At 40.1% G+C, this 17,059-nt stretch overlaps 1 protein-coding gene across 4 annotated transcripts in view; it reads right to left on the reverse strand.

Annotated features, from left to right (window-relative positions):
• Nucleotides 1-17,059, reverse strand: part of LOC139934697 (CD109 antigen-like) — a 106,430-nt gene that overhangs the window by 46,555 nt on the left and 42,816 nt on the right. For all 4 annotated transcript variants that reach the window (XM_071929061.1, XM_071929058.1, XM_071929060.1 and 1 more), the window contains 5 exons: nt 16,256-16,318; nt 14,708-14,905; nt 13,274-13,423; nt 8,708-8,842; nt 8,142-8,196 (listed from right to left, as the gene is read on the reverse strand). In XM_071929061.1, coding sequence (XP_071785162.1) covers nt 8,142-8,196; nt 8,708-8,842; nt 13,274-13,423; nt 14,708-14,905; nt 16,256-16,318 — 601 coding nt within the window. The remainder of the gene's footprint in view (nt 1-8,141; nt 8,197-8,707; nt 8,843-13,273; nt 13,424-14,707; nt 14,906-16,255; nt 16,319-17,059) is intronic.

Raw genomic sequence — 17,059 nt, forward strand, 5'->3', positions numbered from 1 at the left:
ATACACAAATCAATTGGACACTTGGGCAAAAATTCTATCTTGGCAGAGCTCCGCCGACACTACTGGATAATTGGGGCACCTTCAATCATCAAGAGTATTGTCTCAAAGTGTGTCACTTGCAGGAGATACCAAGCCCCAGCTGAGCAGCAGAAAATGGCCAGTTTGCCACAGGAGCGATTTGCATTGAACGAGCCTCCATTTAGCAAGGTTGGAATGGACTATTTTGGGCCTTTTGAAGTGAAGCGCGGGAGAAGTACAGTTAAGCGATGCGGAGTCATATTTACTTGCTTAACTTCGCGAGCTGTCCACTTGGAGTTGGCGCATTCGCTTAATACAGATTCCTGCATCAACGCTATCCGCAGATTTGGTGCTCGTCGTGGATCAGTAAAGAGCATTCTTTCTGACAATGGAACGAATTTTGTAGGTCCAAAACGTGAGATGCAAGAGCAGATGAAAGCCTGGAATCAACAGAAGATTAATGACAGTCTACTTCAAAAGGGCATATCCTGGCATTTCAATCCTCCAGCAGGATCACATTTTGGAGGAGTTTGGGAGCGTTTGATTAGAAGCACCAGGAAAATCCTCTACTCCCTGTTGCGAGAGCAGAATGTAAAACTAAGTGACGAGTCTCTGCAAACGTTGTTCTGTGAGGTTGAAGCTATTATGAATGGATGACCACTAACCGAATGCCCCAACAGTCCACATGATCTAGACGTCCTGACTCCTAATCATCTGCTTCTGCAGCGACCGGGTGAGAGTCTGCCTCCCGGATTGTTTGACAAGCGGGACAAGTATCCTGTGAAACAGTGGCGACAAGTTCAGTACTTTGCAGATGCCTTTTGGAACAGGTGGTCAAAGGAGTACCTGCCTCTACTTCAGGAAAGGCAGAAATGGACCCACCCAAAGCGGAATGTGGCTGTGGGAGATATTGTGTTGGTAGTAGACTCGACTCCCAGAAATGCATGGGCACTTGGGAGAATACTAGAAGTCGTCAAGGATAAACATGGTTTAGTCAGAAGTGCCAAGTTGAAAACAAAAGCTTCCACCTTGGTTCAGCCTGTAACAAAGTTGTGTCTTCTAGTTGAAGGCGATGTTGAGTAGTTCCAGTATTTATATCATTTTGCATTGCATTCGCTAAGTGTTCAAGCGTTTGTTTTAAGGTTTAAAGTTTGGCGTTGTTGTTAAGTATTAAGTAATTGTTTATGATTAATAACCAATTAGAGGGCCGGTATGTAACACCCAAACTCAGGGTACTTGTTTTCTATCGATTGAGGGCGCTGTTCACATCGAGCAGTTGCTACGAGGGCTGAAAGTCAGAGTCTTAGTTTCACGATTTTCCCAAGTAAACAGCCCATTGTTCTTCGCCTAAAGTTTTTGGGATTTCCGCCGAGGTTTATTAAACGGTTTGTGCATTGGTTTTCTTGCCACTAAAATTATAAAGCTGATTGATTGATTGTGTTATATTTATGTACTGATTTTAAGCCTAAAATAGTTGTATTTGTCATTGCGTTTAATTTGGTCGCACATGTAATTGGGGATTGTTATTCATACACGCATATTGTCGTTGGTTGATATAACACAGGTTAACGCATAATATTCTATGATTCAGTCAGTTGCTAATTGTGTTTATGTGGTAATTATAGCCCAGGGTTTATAGGTCAAAGTTTGTATAGATTCCCTTCAGGCACATGGGTCAATGTAAACATTGCTTTATTCAGTCATTTATTTGCATAATTATTGGGGTAATTCTGGTTAGGTCCAATTAATTAATTGGTACAATCACTGAGTATTTCTTGTGACATATATTTTTGTTTCTATTTTCATTGTAGTTAATCTGTGCTAATCACAATGCCTAATGAGAAGAAGAAGAGATATTAAAGAAACCAATCACAGAAGCACAGCATTTTCGTCTTTGGCTGATTCAAGGCATGTTTTATGGATGGGATGGGGTGCTATATAAATTATCATTATGATTTATAATTATTATAACACATATTCTCCATGATTTCACTGGTTGCCAAGAATACATTTCTTAAGAATAAACCTCGCCATGTAGACACCAATTCTAAAATGTCATCGAAGCAGTAACACCTCTCCATCAAAACAACGACTTCAACTGATCGGACATGCAACTAGGCATGACACTCCTCTCTCAATACTCCTGAACAAGAAGACCCAACCTACAGAACCCTATGGTAGAGGTAGAGCACTTATGTGGAGCAAATCACCAGTTATAAATATCTTGGTGTTCATATTGAATGTAAATTGAAATGGACAGAACATATTGACCATGTAGCATCCTCTGTCTCCAAAAGAATAGGTATCTTAAACAGACTTTAAAATGTCTTGCCTATGCGTACCCTTAACCTTATTGTGAAAAGTGTTATATTACCTCAGTTTGATTACTGTGATATTGTTTGGAGTAATGCATCCAAAACCCTGTTTCAGCGGCTTGATGTTCTTTTGAATAGAGAAGGACGGACTATTCTTAATAAGGTCCCATCTAGAACATCAGCTTCAGTTGTTCGTAACGAACTAGGCTGGAAAACTCTTGAAGAAAGAAGAGCCGTTCATATAAATTCCATGGTTTTTAAGTGTTTATCAGGCACTGTTCCAAGTTGTCTTAGCAGTGTTTTTGTTCCAGTCAGTGAATTACACCATCACCAAACTAGGAGTAGCACTGTTGACCCTTCTGCTCCCTAGAGCAGATAGTGGAAGAAGAACGTTTAATTTTAGGGGTGCCCAGGCTTGGAACAACTTGCCGCATAATCTGAAATCTCTACAGCCAAAAGAACTCAATCAATTTTTAACTAAACTCAAACAGCTCAGTTTATCCCATTCTTACTGACTTTCTTAATCCCAATTTTACTGACTTTTGCCATTACTCCATTGAGGTTCATCTGTTTGTTTTTTGTATTTGGTTGTGTGTTTTTAATGGATGTGTATTTTTCCCCCTTTAAATTTCTTCGTCCTATTTAAAAACGTGTTGTTGTTTTTTTTGTAGTTTTCAAAATATATGTGTGCTTGGATCTAGTGCTTTTTTTAAATGAATGTGCAATGTTTTTCTGTGTAAATTCGTAATATTTTTATCTTTTAAGTTCACTTCTGTATTTTGTTATTAGCTGGGATCCATGGGAGATCAGTGAGTTTTTCTTACTGAATGGATTTCCCAGGATAAACAAGAAATAAATAAATAAAGAAATAATTAAATATGTGCACCTACCAACAGCAACTGATGACCGGGGGATGGTTGTTAATCGGAAACGCAACTAGGCATGACACTCCTCTCTCATTACTCTTGAACAAGAAGACCCAAACTATATGTAAAGAACTCTATCGTAGGGGTAGAGCACTTATGCGCACCTACCAACAGCAACTCTCTGATGACAGAGGGATGGTTGTTAATCGGAAATGCAACTAGGCATGACACTCCTCTCTCATTACTCTTGAACAAGAAGACCCAACCTAAAGAACTCTATCATAGGGGTAGAGCACTTATGTGCACCTACCAACAGGAACTCTCTGATGACCGGGGATGGTTGTTAATCGGACACATAACTAGGCATGAAACTCTTCTCTCAATACTCCTGAACAAGAAGATCCAACTTACAGAACCCTATGGTAGAGGTGGAGCCCTTGGGCACTCCTCTCTCATTACTCCTGGACAAGAACACCCAACCTACTGAACCCTATGGTAGGGGTAGAGCACTTATGCGCACCTACAAACAGCAACTCTCTTATGGCCGGGGGATAGTTGTTAATCGGACAAGCAACTAGGCATAACACTCCTCTCTCATTACTCCTTGACAAACCTTGGATAACCCATCACATTAAAGTATTACTCAAGCAACGTCAACATGCATACAGTTGTGGTAATAATTATGTCTGAATGGCGCTCTTTGCGCAACAAAATCCAGCGTGAAATTAGACTAGCCAAGAGTCTTTTCTACAGAAACTCAGTCCATCACCTGAAGGACAGTCAGCCTAGAAAATGGCACAGTCAAATCCAAAAGCTCTCCAACTTCACAGCCAAGCCTACATCAATACCTGGTGCTGATATTGACCCAAAGGCCACCTCGGAAGCAATCAATGACCAATTTGCCAGTATATATCTGCAACCAGTTACCTGCGTTAAAGCTTGAATCGCTACCTGCATATCTACCAGCTGAGTCACCACCCCCAATAATTCACACCAGCCAACAAGTGCTCTAAGCTCTAAGGAAACTGAATCCATTCAAGGCTGGCCATCCGTCCAACCTACCAATTAAACTGATCAGGGAGTTTGCAGACAAGCTAGCCAACCCTCTTGCTCATCTATTCAACAACTGCTTTTGAAGATGGTGTCTTCCCAAATGTCTGGAAGACTGTGACTGTGGTACCAATTCCAAAAGAGAAAAACATTACGTCGCTAGATAAACTTCGGCTGATATCACTCATACACCAATATTTGCTCGAGTCTTTGAATCTTTCATTGCTTAGAGGATCTTAGCAGACATTTCATCTCAGTTGGACTCCAAGCAGTTCGGCAATGTCAAAGGGAGTTCCACTTAGCACTACCTAGATATGCTTGACTTTATTCAGAAAGGACTTGATAGACCAGGTCACTATGCCAACCTGTTTACTGTCGATTTCACTAAAGCGTTTGACCATGTCAACCAGGTCACTATGCCAACCTGTTTACTGTCGATTTCACTAAAGCGTTTGACGATGTCAACCATAATGTTGTGATTAGAAAACTGATTGATCTTGGAGTCAGGAGATCCATCATTTCTGTGGTCGGCAGTTTCCTTGCTGAGTGGACCCAGTTCACCAAACTCAATGGCCACCTTTCCTCCAGTCAGGGAATCTCGTGTGGTGTGCCTCAGGGCACAAAATTGGGTCCGATCTTGTTCCTGGTTTTGATAAACGACGCATCAGCAGGGTGCTGGAGACGTTTCAAGTATGTTGATGACTTGACTCTAGGTGAAGTTGTTCAGCATGGTGAACAGTCTAACATGCAACATCACCAGATTGGTGTAAGAACAATGACATTAAGGCCATTGTACACTTTCGGTAAACAGTATTGTCCAAAGGCCCATAATTCGTGTATCACAACTGATAAAAAAAATAACAAACCTGTGAAAATTTAGGCTCACAATCGGTCTTCGGAGTTGGCAGAAAATAACGGGAATACCCACCCTTGTTTCCGCATGTTTCGACATGTCATGACATGTCTTTAAATTAAATCCGTATTTCTCGGCAACGAGAATTGATAATTGTTTTAATGTTTTCTCGAAAAGTAAAGCATTTCATGGAATAATATTTCAAGTAATAAGTATTTCACCATTACCTTCTGTAAACCCTGTAAGTTATTTGTAAATCAGTGAACTTTTTTTGTTTTTTTCTGTGCCGAAAGTGTATAATGGCTTTGAGCCAAATTCCTCAAAATGCCACACCATGTCAATTAACTTCTTAAAGTGGGACATTCCATTGTCTTTAAATACCCTAGATGCAGTAGAGCTTGATTGTGTTACATCCATGAAATTACTCGGTGTTACTGTTCAGAACAACTTGAGATGGACATTCACATTATGGATATTGTCTCCAAGGCTTCCCGTAGACTGTATAGATTATGCATTCTCTAAAAATCCACTGCTTATTTCAGATATGATAATTATATATTCTTGTTACATTAGGCCCATCTTGGAGCATGCTTGCCAGGTCTGGCACAGTTCAATTACAGTCCAACAAGCGAATTCCATTGAGAGTATTCAGAAACCTGCTATTCGCATCACTCTTGGTCACCAGTACAGCTCGTACACTTCAACACTAGCTACACTTGGTATCCAATCCCTTAAAGCCAGGCGTGAAGACCTAGTATACAAGTTTGGTGTGAAGTTACTTCACTCAGCTAGATTCAGGGACTTCCTACCACCATATCGAGAGAGTATCTCTAGGAGACAATTAAGGTATAGCACCCTGTCTGGTTTCCTCATGCCCAAGTGTCAAACAGATAGATACAAAATGTCCACCATCCCCTACATCATTCGTAGTTTGCCATAAATTCGTAGTTTGCCATAGATTCATTGGTTCCAGATGAGTACCATACATTTGCTGTGCATTTATGTGTTTTTTTTTAATTTAATCTTTTTAGTGCCTTTCTCATGTAGCTTTGACGCTTTTTGTAATTACTTTTGTGGTTTTATTGTGGTTTGTAATCTTGTAGTTTTTCAAATTATACATGTAAAATTTTGCTCTATATGTACCAGTTTTACTTGCAATAAATTCTGCCTGACCACCAGTGTTGATTCAAGCTTTTAAATGTGCTTTTGGGTTGTTCTTGCAATTAATTTGAAAATGAGTGCATATTTACATATTTTTATATATATTTGTTTAACTAACTACATGTATTTTTACTTGTAAATGTACTTTTTCGGCCTGCTTGGCTGCCAGTGCAGTTAATTAATAAACCATGATAACAATAAACTGACCCCTCGACGCGCCTGCAAGCCATAATGCAATTAGCCCGTAAAGATGGCGTCTTTTGCAACTTGGGACATCCAGTTGGGACATCCAGTTACTAATGTAAGTCTTTATAATTCTAAAGAACTAATGTCTATTGTCACAAAGCCGGGTTCTCCTAAATACCAAAATCAAAACTCAAGAAAACTGTTCCTCCCTCTTGTGACATTTATATGCACTACATAAGAACGCAATACGCAGTCATAGTATTACCTCCACTACACGTTCAAAGTTTGTGAAGATCAGCTCACTACACACATACATGTAAACATGTACATGAGAAGCTAGGAAGTTGAGATCGAGAAAGTTAGTAAACTAAGACAATAAGACAAATGGACAAACAGAAAACAGTTAACAATCAACAAAGATAAATGGAAACAGCAAATTGTCTAAAGGATACCAGAGTACTAATAAAAACATGAAAAAAACAGGATTAGTGTGGCTAAGATCAAATTTCATAGTGCTACAACTTTAAGACAGAAAATTGTACCCGTTTGTTGAACCAATGTTCTGCTCAGTTAAACCAGGATACCAGTCACAGATTGTACAGTGACATGGCTGTTTGGCTGGTAACCTTATTTTGCTAAGCATATGTTATTGTGCTTAAGCAGCTCTATGAAATTTTGCACAGGGCTAAATTTTATCAAGCCCAGAAACTTGCTAAGCACAGAAAACTCTTGCTAAGCAAAAATAAATTACCAGCCAAAATACTGTATACTTACCTTGGTGTGCCCGGTACTCCACTCATTTCTTGCTAAGCAAGGGATTTTGCTAAGCAGAGTTTTCTGCTGTAACACCTCTATGAAATGTACATGTAACCCAGGTCAAGGGATTGATTGACAGGCAACAGAGTCAATCAAACAATGCAATAATCATTCTCTTCTTTAAATTTTCACACAACCACAACACCCAACTTTGGAAAAAGTTGTGTGCTCCAAACAAATTCCTTTTAGTGCACTGTAGCTGTTCAAATGTTGCCTGTATAAATATCAGCATTTATAATACCACAAAAATTATTAATTGGTGGAACATGCGTCATCATGTGTTCTTCTTTTGCAAATACTATCAGTTATTTGGTTTGTTAACAGTTTGAACTAGCTAATTCTAAATGCTCTAATAATTAAAGGCAATTGGATTTATCGCTAACATCGCCAAGTTCATCATTTGTTGTGATAAAATTTAATAGTATATATATTTCTGACTTAAAATTAGCAAACAGCCTTTTAGAAAAGCTATCACCATCTACCATTTGGAAACTGGTAAAAATGTTTCGGTTAAAGTAGAAGAATCCTCTTTTCCGAGCAATGAAGTTGGATCCAATTTTGATTAAAACCACCAAAGAGGGAAAACCAAACAATGACAAGCATTTGTGATTCCCCTGCAGTTTGGTGGTTACATTTATGCAGTTGATGCGTTCAATCTTGACCATGAACAGGTAGTAGCCATTTAATTGATGCAGTTTGTAGTGACTTGCAATAAGTTGTATAGCGCCCTCTCTTGGTTGTTATTGTTTAGTCTTGCTGTTTTTTTGTTACAAAAAGGTCACTGTTGAGTTTGTGTACAAATAACGTGAGTTGTGTCCTATAAATACCGTTTTTTTTAATTTTTTATTTTTTATAATAGTTCGATTGAATACTTACACGAGACTGGCGTGCCATAGACCAGTGCATCAGTAAACACAAGCATTCCTGCGGACTGCAAAAACAATAATAACATTTTACCTACGTGTATAACACCAACTCGTGATGTACATTGTATTCAAGGGGTCAAAGATTTTTACTTCCGTGGGATAGATATTAATATTGATACTCCAAATACATGATGACAACCAAAGACCATTCCTGAATAAAAACCAAATTTTATTTGGTGTTGTAACAGAGACAAACATTATTAGAGCCGAATTTAAACCAACAACCTCCATTTTAAAGTGCTGGTGCTCTACCAACTGAGCTACATGTATCTATCCATCTGTTGGCGTTCTCACTAAGTTTGACTGGTACCAGACATGTTGTTAAATATCAGCCAATAGACATCAAAAGTAGTTAGATTTTCCTTCTTAATTTCTTGGCTTGAAAGTGAAACCAGAAACTTTGGCAATTTTTATTGATACAAGGCAACAAACCAAATATAATCTAATCATTAATCTATTCTTATTTTGAATTGTAAGAAGCTAAGATAATATGTGCAAGAAACCAGTAGTTCTTACATCTAGAACATCTTGAGTAGTATCTCCTTCCATAGGGAAGAATAACCTTGATGAGCGTTTCTTACGAAACACTGGCCCTTCAACAGGATTGTAACTATAATCTGTTGTGTCAAATTCTCCAAGTGCTTCAATCACCTGGCAAAGAGCAGAGAAAACATTGTTATAAAAAGAGTTTGAGTAAGGGAATAGATGTGTGGTGAATCGGTTTTAAACTATGATTTAAACCCGCCAAGGCCTGGTTTTTTATCATTTTACCGAGACGACGTTGAGCTAAAATTATCAAGAACCAGGCCTCGGCAGGTTTAATCCACTAGTTTAAAATCGATTCAACACACTTTGATTCCAATTCATAAATACCTTTACCTTCATAATGTTTTTAAAAAAAAGATTATTTTGAGAACACAATTATTGAAGGCGTGCGCCAGTCGGCAGACCCTTGCGATTTGGTCTCGCTTTTCTCAACTTTTCTCAGTTTTTGTCAAGTTGTTAAACCTTCAAGCAACACAGCTGAATAAGTGTTCCTGTTCTGCTCTCTTTAAGCAACACTGTGGGTAATGTTATGCCCTGGATCGTCACTAATCTGTAACTTTACATCGGTTCGTTCATGTCAAACTGCTGATCGAGCTATGAAACGCCATTGGAGCTGCTATTTACTACCACTGGTGCATATACTTATGTGCAATCTGCAAGTCTTTTCAACCTGCCCACCTACGTGTGACACACCACAACACGCCATGCTGCAGTACAGCAGCAGCAGTTTGAGAGCCATAGAGATAAGCATGTCTCCCCGTGATCTGAGGTTGCCTAAAGATGTGTATCAACTTACTCTTGACCTTGGAATCGGCATACGACATCATGTTCACAGAGGCAGCAGAGGTGGTAAGCAAAAAGGTCGAAATCTGGCTAAATCTGCCAACAACTTATTTGCCAAACCTTCCAGCACATCCATGTTAACTCTTGGCCTCTTAAACTGCCAATCTGCTTGTAACAAGGCTAATATAATCCAGGACCACATCAAAGACAATAACATAGATGTTTTAGCTCTAACTGAAACTTGGTTCAAACCAAAAGACAACTACGCCCCTGCTGAAGTTACGCCCAGAGGGTTCAAACTTGTCCACGCCCCCAGAAAAGAGAGAAGAGGGGGTGGCGTTGGCGTATTGTACAAATCGGGGCTGACCGCGTCCGTTGCTACACCACTTGACAACCATGCGCTTGCGGTCTCTTCGTTTGAACTTACTGAGTTGAACATTATCTACAACAATAAACACGTGCGGATCATTGTTCTGTACAGACCACCTTCTTCACAGAAGAATAGGGTCCCATTCAGCACATTCATCAAGGAATTTACTGAAGTTCTTGACAGACAGGTATTGTTCCCTGGAATACCCATTATTCTAGGGGATTTTAACATCCATTGGAATGTCAACACAAATGAGACAAAGCTTCTTAAAGATCTGCTACTGCAATATGACTTGCAACAACTTGTTGACTTTGAAACACACAAGTCTGGCCACACCATCGATCTTGTCATTACTCGCCAATCAGATACTCTTGTTCAATCTGTATCTGTATCAGAGTACGTCTCTGATCACCGAGGAATCAATTGTCTACTGAATCTCCAAAAGCCAGAGTACACAAAGCGCCTACTCAACTACCGCAAACTCAAATCCATTGACTTAGACAAATTCGCTGATGACGTCATTGCATCCCCGCTCATCTCAAACCCTGCGACTACGACACATGATGTGACTGATCAATACAATGCTGTGCTCAGTCAACAGGTGAATGTGCATGCACCCATGCAAACACGTCACATCATTGACCGGCCCGCCATTCCATGGTGCAATCAGCGCTTCATACAACAAAAGCGCAGACGTCGCCAATTAGAACGGAAATGGCTCAAATCGAGGCTTACTGTTGACCATGACATTTTCAAAACTCAGCGAGACTTATGTAAGCGCATCCTCACCGAAGCAAAGACTTTGTACTACAATGAGAAAATAAAGGGATGTGAGGGAAACCAAAAAGAATTGTTCAAGATCACAAATCATCTCATGCACAGAAAACAGATCTCCAATCTTCCCACGGATATGCCTGCAAAAGAACTAGCAGACGCATTTTCAGCATACTTCATAGGCAAGATTGATCAGATCAGAGACAATCTGGCGTCCAATCGTGCGGATCCTGCCCCACCCTCCCTGAGTAGCTCCCGCCCCTCTTCGAGTCCCACTCTCACCACCTTGAACCCTGCGTCGGAGCAAGAAATTGCTAAGATTATACAAAGTTCATCACCCAAATCATGTCAACTTGACCCCCTACCGACGGTTATGGTAAAGAACTTGAAAACCACTCTGGCGGTGCCCATAACACGGCTGATTAACATGTCCCTCGCCACCGGTGAAATTCCTGACAGCTTCAAAACTGCTCTTATCACTCCTGTGCTTAAGAATGAATCATTGGATTCCACCGAAAAGAAAAACTATCGCCCAATTTCAAACTTATCCTTTGTGTCAAAGGTCGCTGAGAAGGTCGTCGCAGCGAGACTAAATTCACACTTAGAAGAAGGCAAGCTCCTAGAGAGTCAGCAATCTGCCTACAAGAAATTTCACAGTGTGGAAACTGCCCTTTTGAAGGTCCACAATGATATTATGTGCGCTGTGGACAACAAAAGGGCAGCAATGTAAGTCCTGCTCGACCTCTCATCGGCCTTTGACACAATTGATCATGATGTGTTAATTTATAGGCTGAGTAATAACTTTGGTATTCAGGGAACAGCTCTAAACTGGTTTCACTCATACCTTACAAATCGAGTTCAAATGGTCAAAATACAGGGGGAATTGTCATCGGAGGCTTCGTTAAAATTCGGAGTCCCTCAGGGCTCTGTACTTGGCCCTGTGTTATTCACCCTCTACACATCCCCACTTGGTCAAATCGCACGCCAGCATAATCTGCAAGCTCACTTTTATGCTGACGACACACAATTGTACATAACATTTCATCCTAATTGCACAGGTAATGACGACATCATACATTCACTAACAAACTGCCTGTGTGACTTCCAAACATGGATGCAAGACAATTTCCTGAAACTAAACACTCACAAAACAAAACTCATATTAATTTCCTCTCCTCACCTTCAACACAAAATTTCCATCCCACACGTTCAAATTGGTGATGTCCAGGTTACACCAAGCACAGACGTGCGTAATCTCGGTGTCATATTCGACCAGTGTATGACCCTTGAGAAGCACGTCTGTCGTGTCTGCCAAATATCTTACATGCACCTTAGACGCATTGCCAAAATCAGACACCTTTTGTCTAAGCAGGCGGCAGAGCAGCTCATACACGCATTCATCACATCCAGACTTGACTTTTGTAACAGCCTTCTTACCGGTCTTCCTCAGAGCACACTTAATCGTCTCCAGTCAGTACAGAATGCTGCAGCACGTCTCCTAACTGGTACTAGAAAGTTCGATCACATCACCCCCATACTCTATAAACTACACTGGCTACCTGTCAATCAGCGAATTCAATTCAAAATCATCATACTCACATTCAAGGCACTACATGGTTCAGCTCCACCCTACATACACGATCTCTTGACACCCCGTACAACTAGACCAGGTCTAAGATCTATCAGAAATACGCTCCATGTTCCCCGAACTCGACTGGTCAGTTATGGGGACAGGGCTTACTCCAACATAGCACCAAGACTCTGGAACTCACTTCCGGATTACCTCAGACAAATACACAACATCACTCTCTTCCAGCAGAAACTCAAAACACACTTATTCTTGCTTGCTTTCCAACATCTTGACAAAACTTGACCGGCGCCTTTGAATGTTTCTCCTTTTCAGTAAAGTGCGCCTTATAAATGCTGTAGTTTATTATTATTATTAATTCTGCTACAACTACCATGCTAGCTTTGCCCCTCGCCGCTCGACACTCCTCCAACCAACATTTTTATTTCAAATTCATAGAGCTGCTTAGTAAGCAATAAGGCTACCAGCCAAAGAGCCATGTACAAATTGTGACTGGTATCCTGCTTATTCCTGCTTAATAGCACAAAATTTTTAAGCAATATTTCTTCTTAAATTCACTGGACAATGTTGGTAATATTGTTAAAGACCAGTCTTCTCGCTTGGTGTATCTCAAAGAATGCATAAAAAAACAAACCTGTGAAAATTGTGTGGTGTGTTTTAAGTGAGAAGTTACTTGTTTTTCACCTACATGTGTATGTCACTTCAGAGGGAGCCTTTTTCTCACAATGTTTTATACTACATGTAGCAACCTCTTTTGCCTGTTACAAACTAATTGTTTTATGCTTACAATTGTTTTGAGAGTGTCCAGTGCCAGTGCAGCTCTATCAAGTTGAGCCCAGCTCAGCCACAACAAGTTATGAAATAGACACTTATATAAAACATGTAGTGCACAAATAAAAAGACATTCTGAGAACCATACAATTAGATGTTCCTTGACAGACAATGAATATTTTAACAAAGGTTTAAGTTCAAATATGCATTGTGTATCTAACCCTTACTCAATAAGTGACCTTTGACCTACCTGGTTCTGTGTGATGTCATTTCCTGTCTTAAGGAGCATTACACTAGTGTCGATAGCAAGGATGCCTACATAGGAGTTTGCTTCAGCAGTGACCTCAAGATTAATATTATCTCCTGGTTTGATCTCATCTTGGTCAAAGGTCACGGTAACCTTGTTAGAGAGTACAATAAGACAGGTATGAGATTGGATCAAAGGGACGCTAGACAACAACTGTCTGTCCGCATAACGACACATTTTGAGAGAGTTGGTAACAGCAGGCATACACGGCCAATTTCTATTGTGTGCTTACAACACATGTACATCTTAGCAAGTGAGATCATTGGAAGTTTACCCAGTATGTCTGAAGCCCATAAAGTTCAACAACTTTCTCATTGTAATAAATAAAGCCCTACCTTAACAACCTGTCTGTATGTTTTTACAACCAGCGAGGTATCAGTTGAGTACACAATTGGCGATTGACCAAATTTTTCACGATTTAAATCTATTCACATTTTATTAGAAATGTAACGAACTGAAACTGTGCACCCTGCCGGTGCGTTAGAGTGGCCCCGCCGGATCTTTGAGGACAACGCTCCCACGGCAGCTGGCTTGAACTTTTGGTGAACTATTCTGTGATTGGACAAACTATCGATGATGTATAACATTGTATAACATAATTGTAAGAGATTATCCAGGTGCGCGGACCGGATGCGTTGTTTTGGCGCCTTTTCTATACAATGTATTGTGTATGATTAAGATGTGTAGACAGACCAAATGTTGAGTTCAGTGAGTGAGCATGGAATGAGTTGTCCTTCTCGAAGTATTTAATAAATCAGGTGTGTTTCATATTGAACGGAATTTGAGTTCGTTTGTTTTCTGTCTGCGTTTGGCTACAGAGCAAACAAGGACCCTGTCAGTACGTTACAGATACATAATCGCAATAGCAAGGCAAGAATCTAACTTGTTCAGCATTTCTCTTGACATTGTCACACGTTGATGAGCTCAACAACAATTCAATCTCCATTGCTTTGGGAGTAGAACTTTGTTTAAACAAAGCAACTGACACTCGTACCAGTGTATACAAAGGAAGTTTCCAAATGAATATCATGCTTTAGAAATGCTTCCTGCCAGATGGCACTCCTCACCACAAACTTCTGCACCAACAGTGCCCCATTGAGTGCAGAATTCTGCCGCTCATAAGCCAAGAATTATGTAGAAAGCCCTGCCAAGAAACTTAAGCCAACTCTAGGTTTGAGCTAGCTGCTAAAGACCCTTTTCGAAACCGAGGCTACGGCTTTGGACTCGGCTTGAGGCTCCATTCTCTCGTCTGAAACCCTGGTGGGCGTGACACGCAAAGCACGCGCAATTGTCAAAACAACCCCGGGGCCAAGCTAGGCTGAGCCGAATCCAAAGCCAAATCCAGTCGTTTGGAAAAGGACCTTAGAATTACAGTACCCCATTCTGGAAAGCTCCGTCCACGTTGATGTTAATGCTATCAAGAACAACTTCAAAATTCTCATCTCTGATGTAAGAGACGATGAGACGAGCTTGAGGTGCCATTTCATGAGTCAGCTCCAGCGTTAGGATCGTTGTAGTGGTAGAGGCAACGTTACTGACTGACTCTGATAATACGATGTTACCTTTGGAAACCACCTGAGGAACAGGGAGGGATAATAATTAAGGGAATCAATGTGTGGTGAAGAGGTTTTCAACTAGTGGTTTAAACCCGCCGAGGCCAGGTTCTTGATAGTTTTACCGAGACAAAATCGAGGTAAATTATAAAGAACCATGCCTCGGCGGGTTTAAACCACTAGTTGAAAACCGATTCAACACACTTTGATTCCCATTCAATACCTTTTCGGTCAAAAATATCATGACTCTTTGGTCAAAAAGTAAAATAGATGCATAAATTATAATTGTTAAATGATTTCTTTTAACACAACACCCCTCCACCTATGAAATGGTAAAGCCCTCCGCTGCCCTCGGGTAAACAATTCCTTAAAAGGGAATGATGTGCGCGTTGCGCGTTTCACGTGATGTGGCACAACTGTTTCAGCCGTTGCTCACGACCAATGAAATATAGAAACTATCTTATAAGAACAGGTGCAAGGTCGCATGTCACGCCCATGAATTTACACTTTTTACCGGTCATTAGCAAAGGTTTATACACACCCACGTAACGTGCTCTCCACCAATAGGAATAGCGAAACTGTCTGAGGTATTTATAAATGCTCATTTGTATCCATTTGAAATGATTTCTTTTAACACAACACCCCTCCACCTATGAAATGGTAAAGCCCTCTGCCGCCTCGGGTAAACAATTCCTTAAAAGGGAATGATGTGCGCGTTTCACGTGATGTGGCACAACTGTTTCAGCCGTTGCTCGCGACCAATGAAATATAGAAACTGTCTTATAAGCACAGGTGCAAGGTCGCATGTCACGCCCATGAATTTACACTTTTTACCGGTCATTAGCAAAGGTTTATACACACCCACGTAACTTGCTCTCCACCAATAGGAATAGCGAAACTGTCCGAGGTATTTATAAATGCTCATTTGTATCCATTTGAAGCAATTGGACACTTTGTGTATCACAACTTATATATAAAATAACAAACTTGTGAAAATTTAAGCTCAATTGGTCATGGGAGTCAGGAGAAAATAACGGGAAAACCCACCCTTGTTTCTGCACATTTTGCCGTATCATGACATGTGTTTAAAATAAATCCGTAATTCTCGATATCGAGAATTGATATTGTTTTAAGGTTTTCTCAAAAAGTAAAGCTTTTCATGGAATAATATTTCAAGAGAAGTCTTTCACCATTACCTTCTGTAAACCCTGAAAGTTGTTTGTAAATCTGTGAACTTTTATTTTTGTTTCTGTTCCGAAAGTGTCCAATGGCTATAAGGGAAGATGTTTAAGTTTGGTAATCAATCTTAAAAATACAGTAAGGGCAGTAAAAAACCTTTGAAAACAGAGAAATAACATCTCTGTTGACTCACCTGATATGAGAGCTTGGATGGAGTCTCGGTTGTTCTGACTTCGAAGCTTGCCATACTCCCAGACTAAGGAAAGGAAAAAACACTCTACTTTCAATTATTCAGAATAAAAACCAAAATTACTAAAAAAAGCAGAGAACAGAAAGTCCCTAATGGTAAGACAGTTTTGCAGTAAAAAAACACGTACACCCGCGTTGCCATTCTTTGTTATAATCCAACATTTACAACAATTAAAAACAGATTTCTATGCCACAGTTTTCATTTCCAAGTACCAATAAATCATTCCTTCAACTCTTAAATACAATGGGTGTCACTGCAGCAGCATCGTGTGCAGTGAAGTTTATTTTAAAAGTTGTTTCATTTAATGCGTCTAGGTATTTTTATATTTCCATCTAGTGAACACCTAGAGAAGTTTCCTTTAGGATATCAAGAATTAATCATTCAGAGAAAGTCTAGAGAAAGTCTAGTAGTGAAAGAGCCAGTGGTACATGTAAACAGTCAACCTCTATCCCACTAACTTTGTGACCTTGTACACTGTACACAATGTGTGTATGAGGACACTAGGCAGTGTGTGTGGGTACAAGTGTTGCATTGTTTTACCCCATTCCTCTCCTTCCCCCGTCAATAGTTCGTTGGTCGATGCAGCCGTAATGAAGAAAGTTCCGTCTATGCCTAAAGTAAAACTCGGAACCAGAGCAGATGATGCAAGAGAATACGTCAGCTGATATTCATCATGAAGTAAGTGCATCAATCTTATTCAATCCAGATGTTGCATCATTCAATCCTAAAGTATCACCACTAGAGAAG

This window comes from Asterias amurensis, chromosome 3, assembly GCF_032118995.1.
Source record: "Asterias amurensis chromosome 3, ASM3211899v1".
In the NCBI taxonomy this organism is placed as follows: Eukaryota; Metazoa; Echinodermata; class Asteroidea; order Forcipulatida; family Asteriidae; genus Asterias; species Asterias amurensis.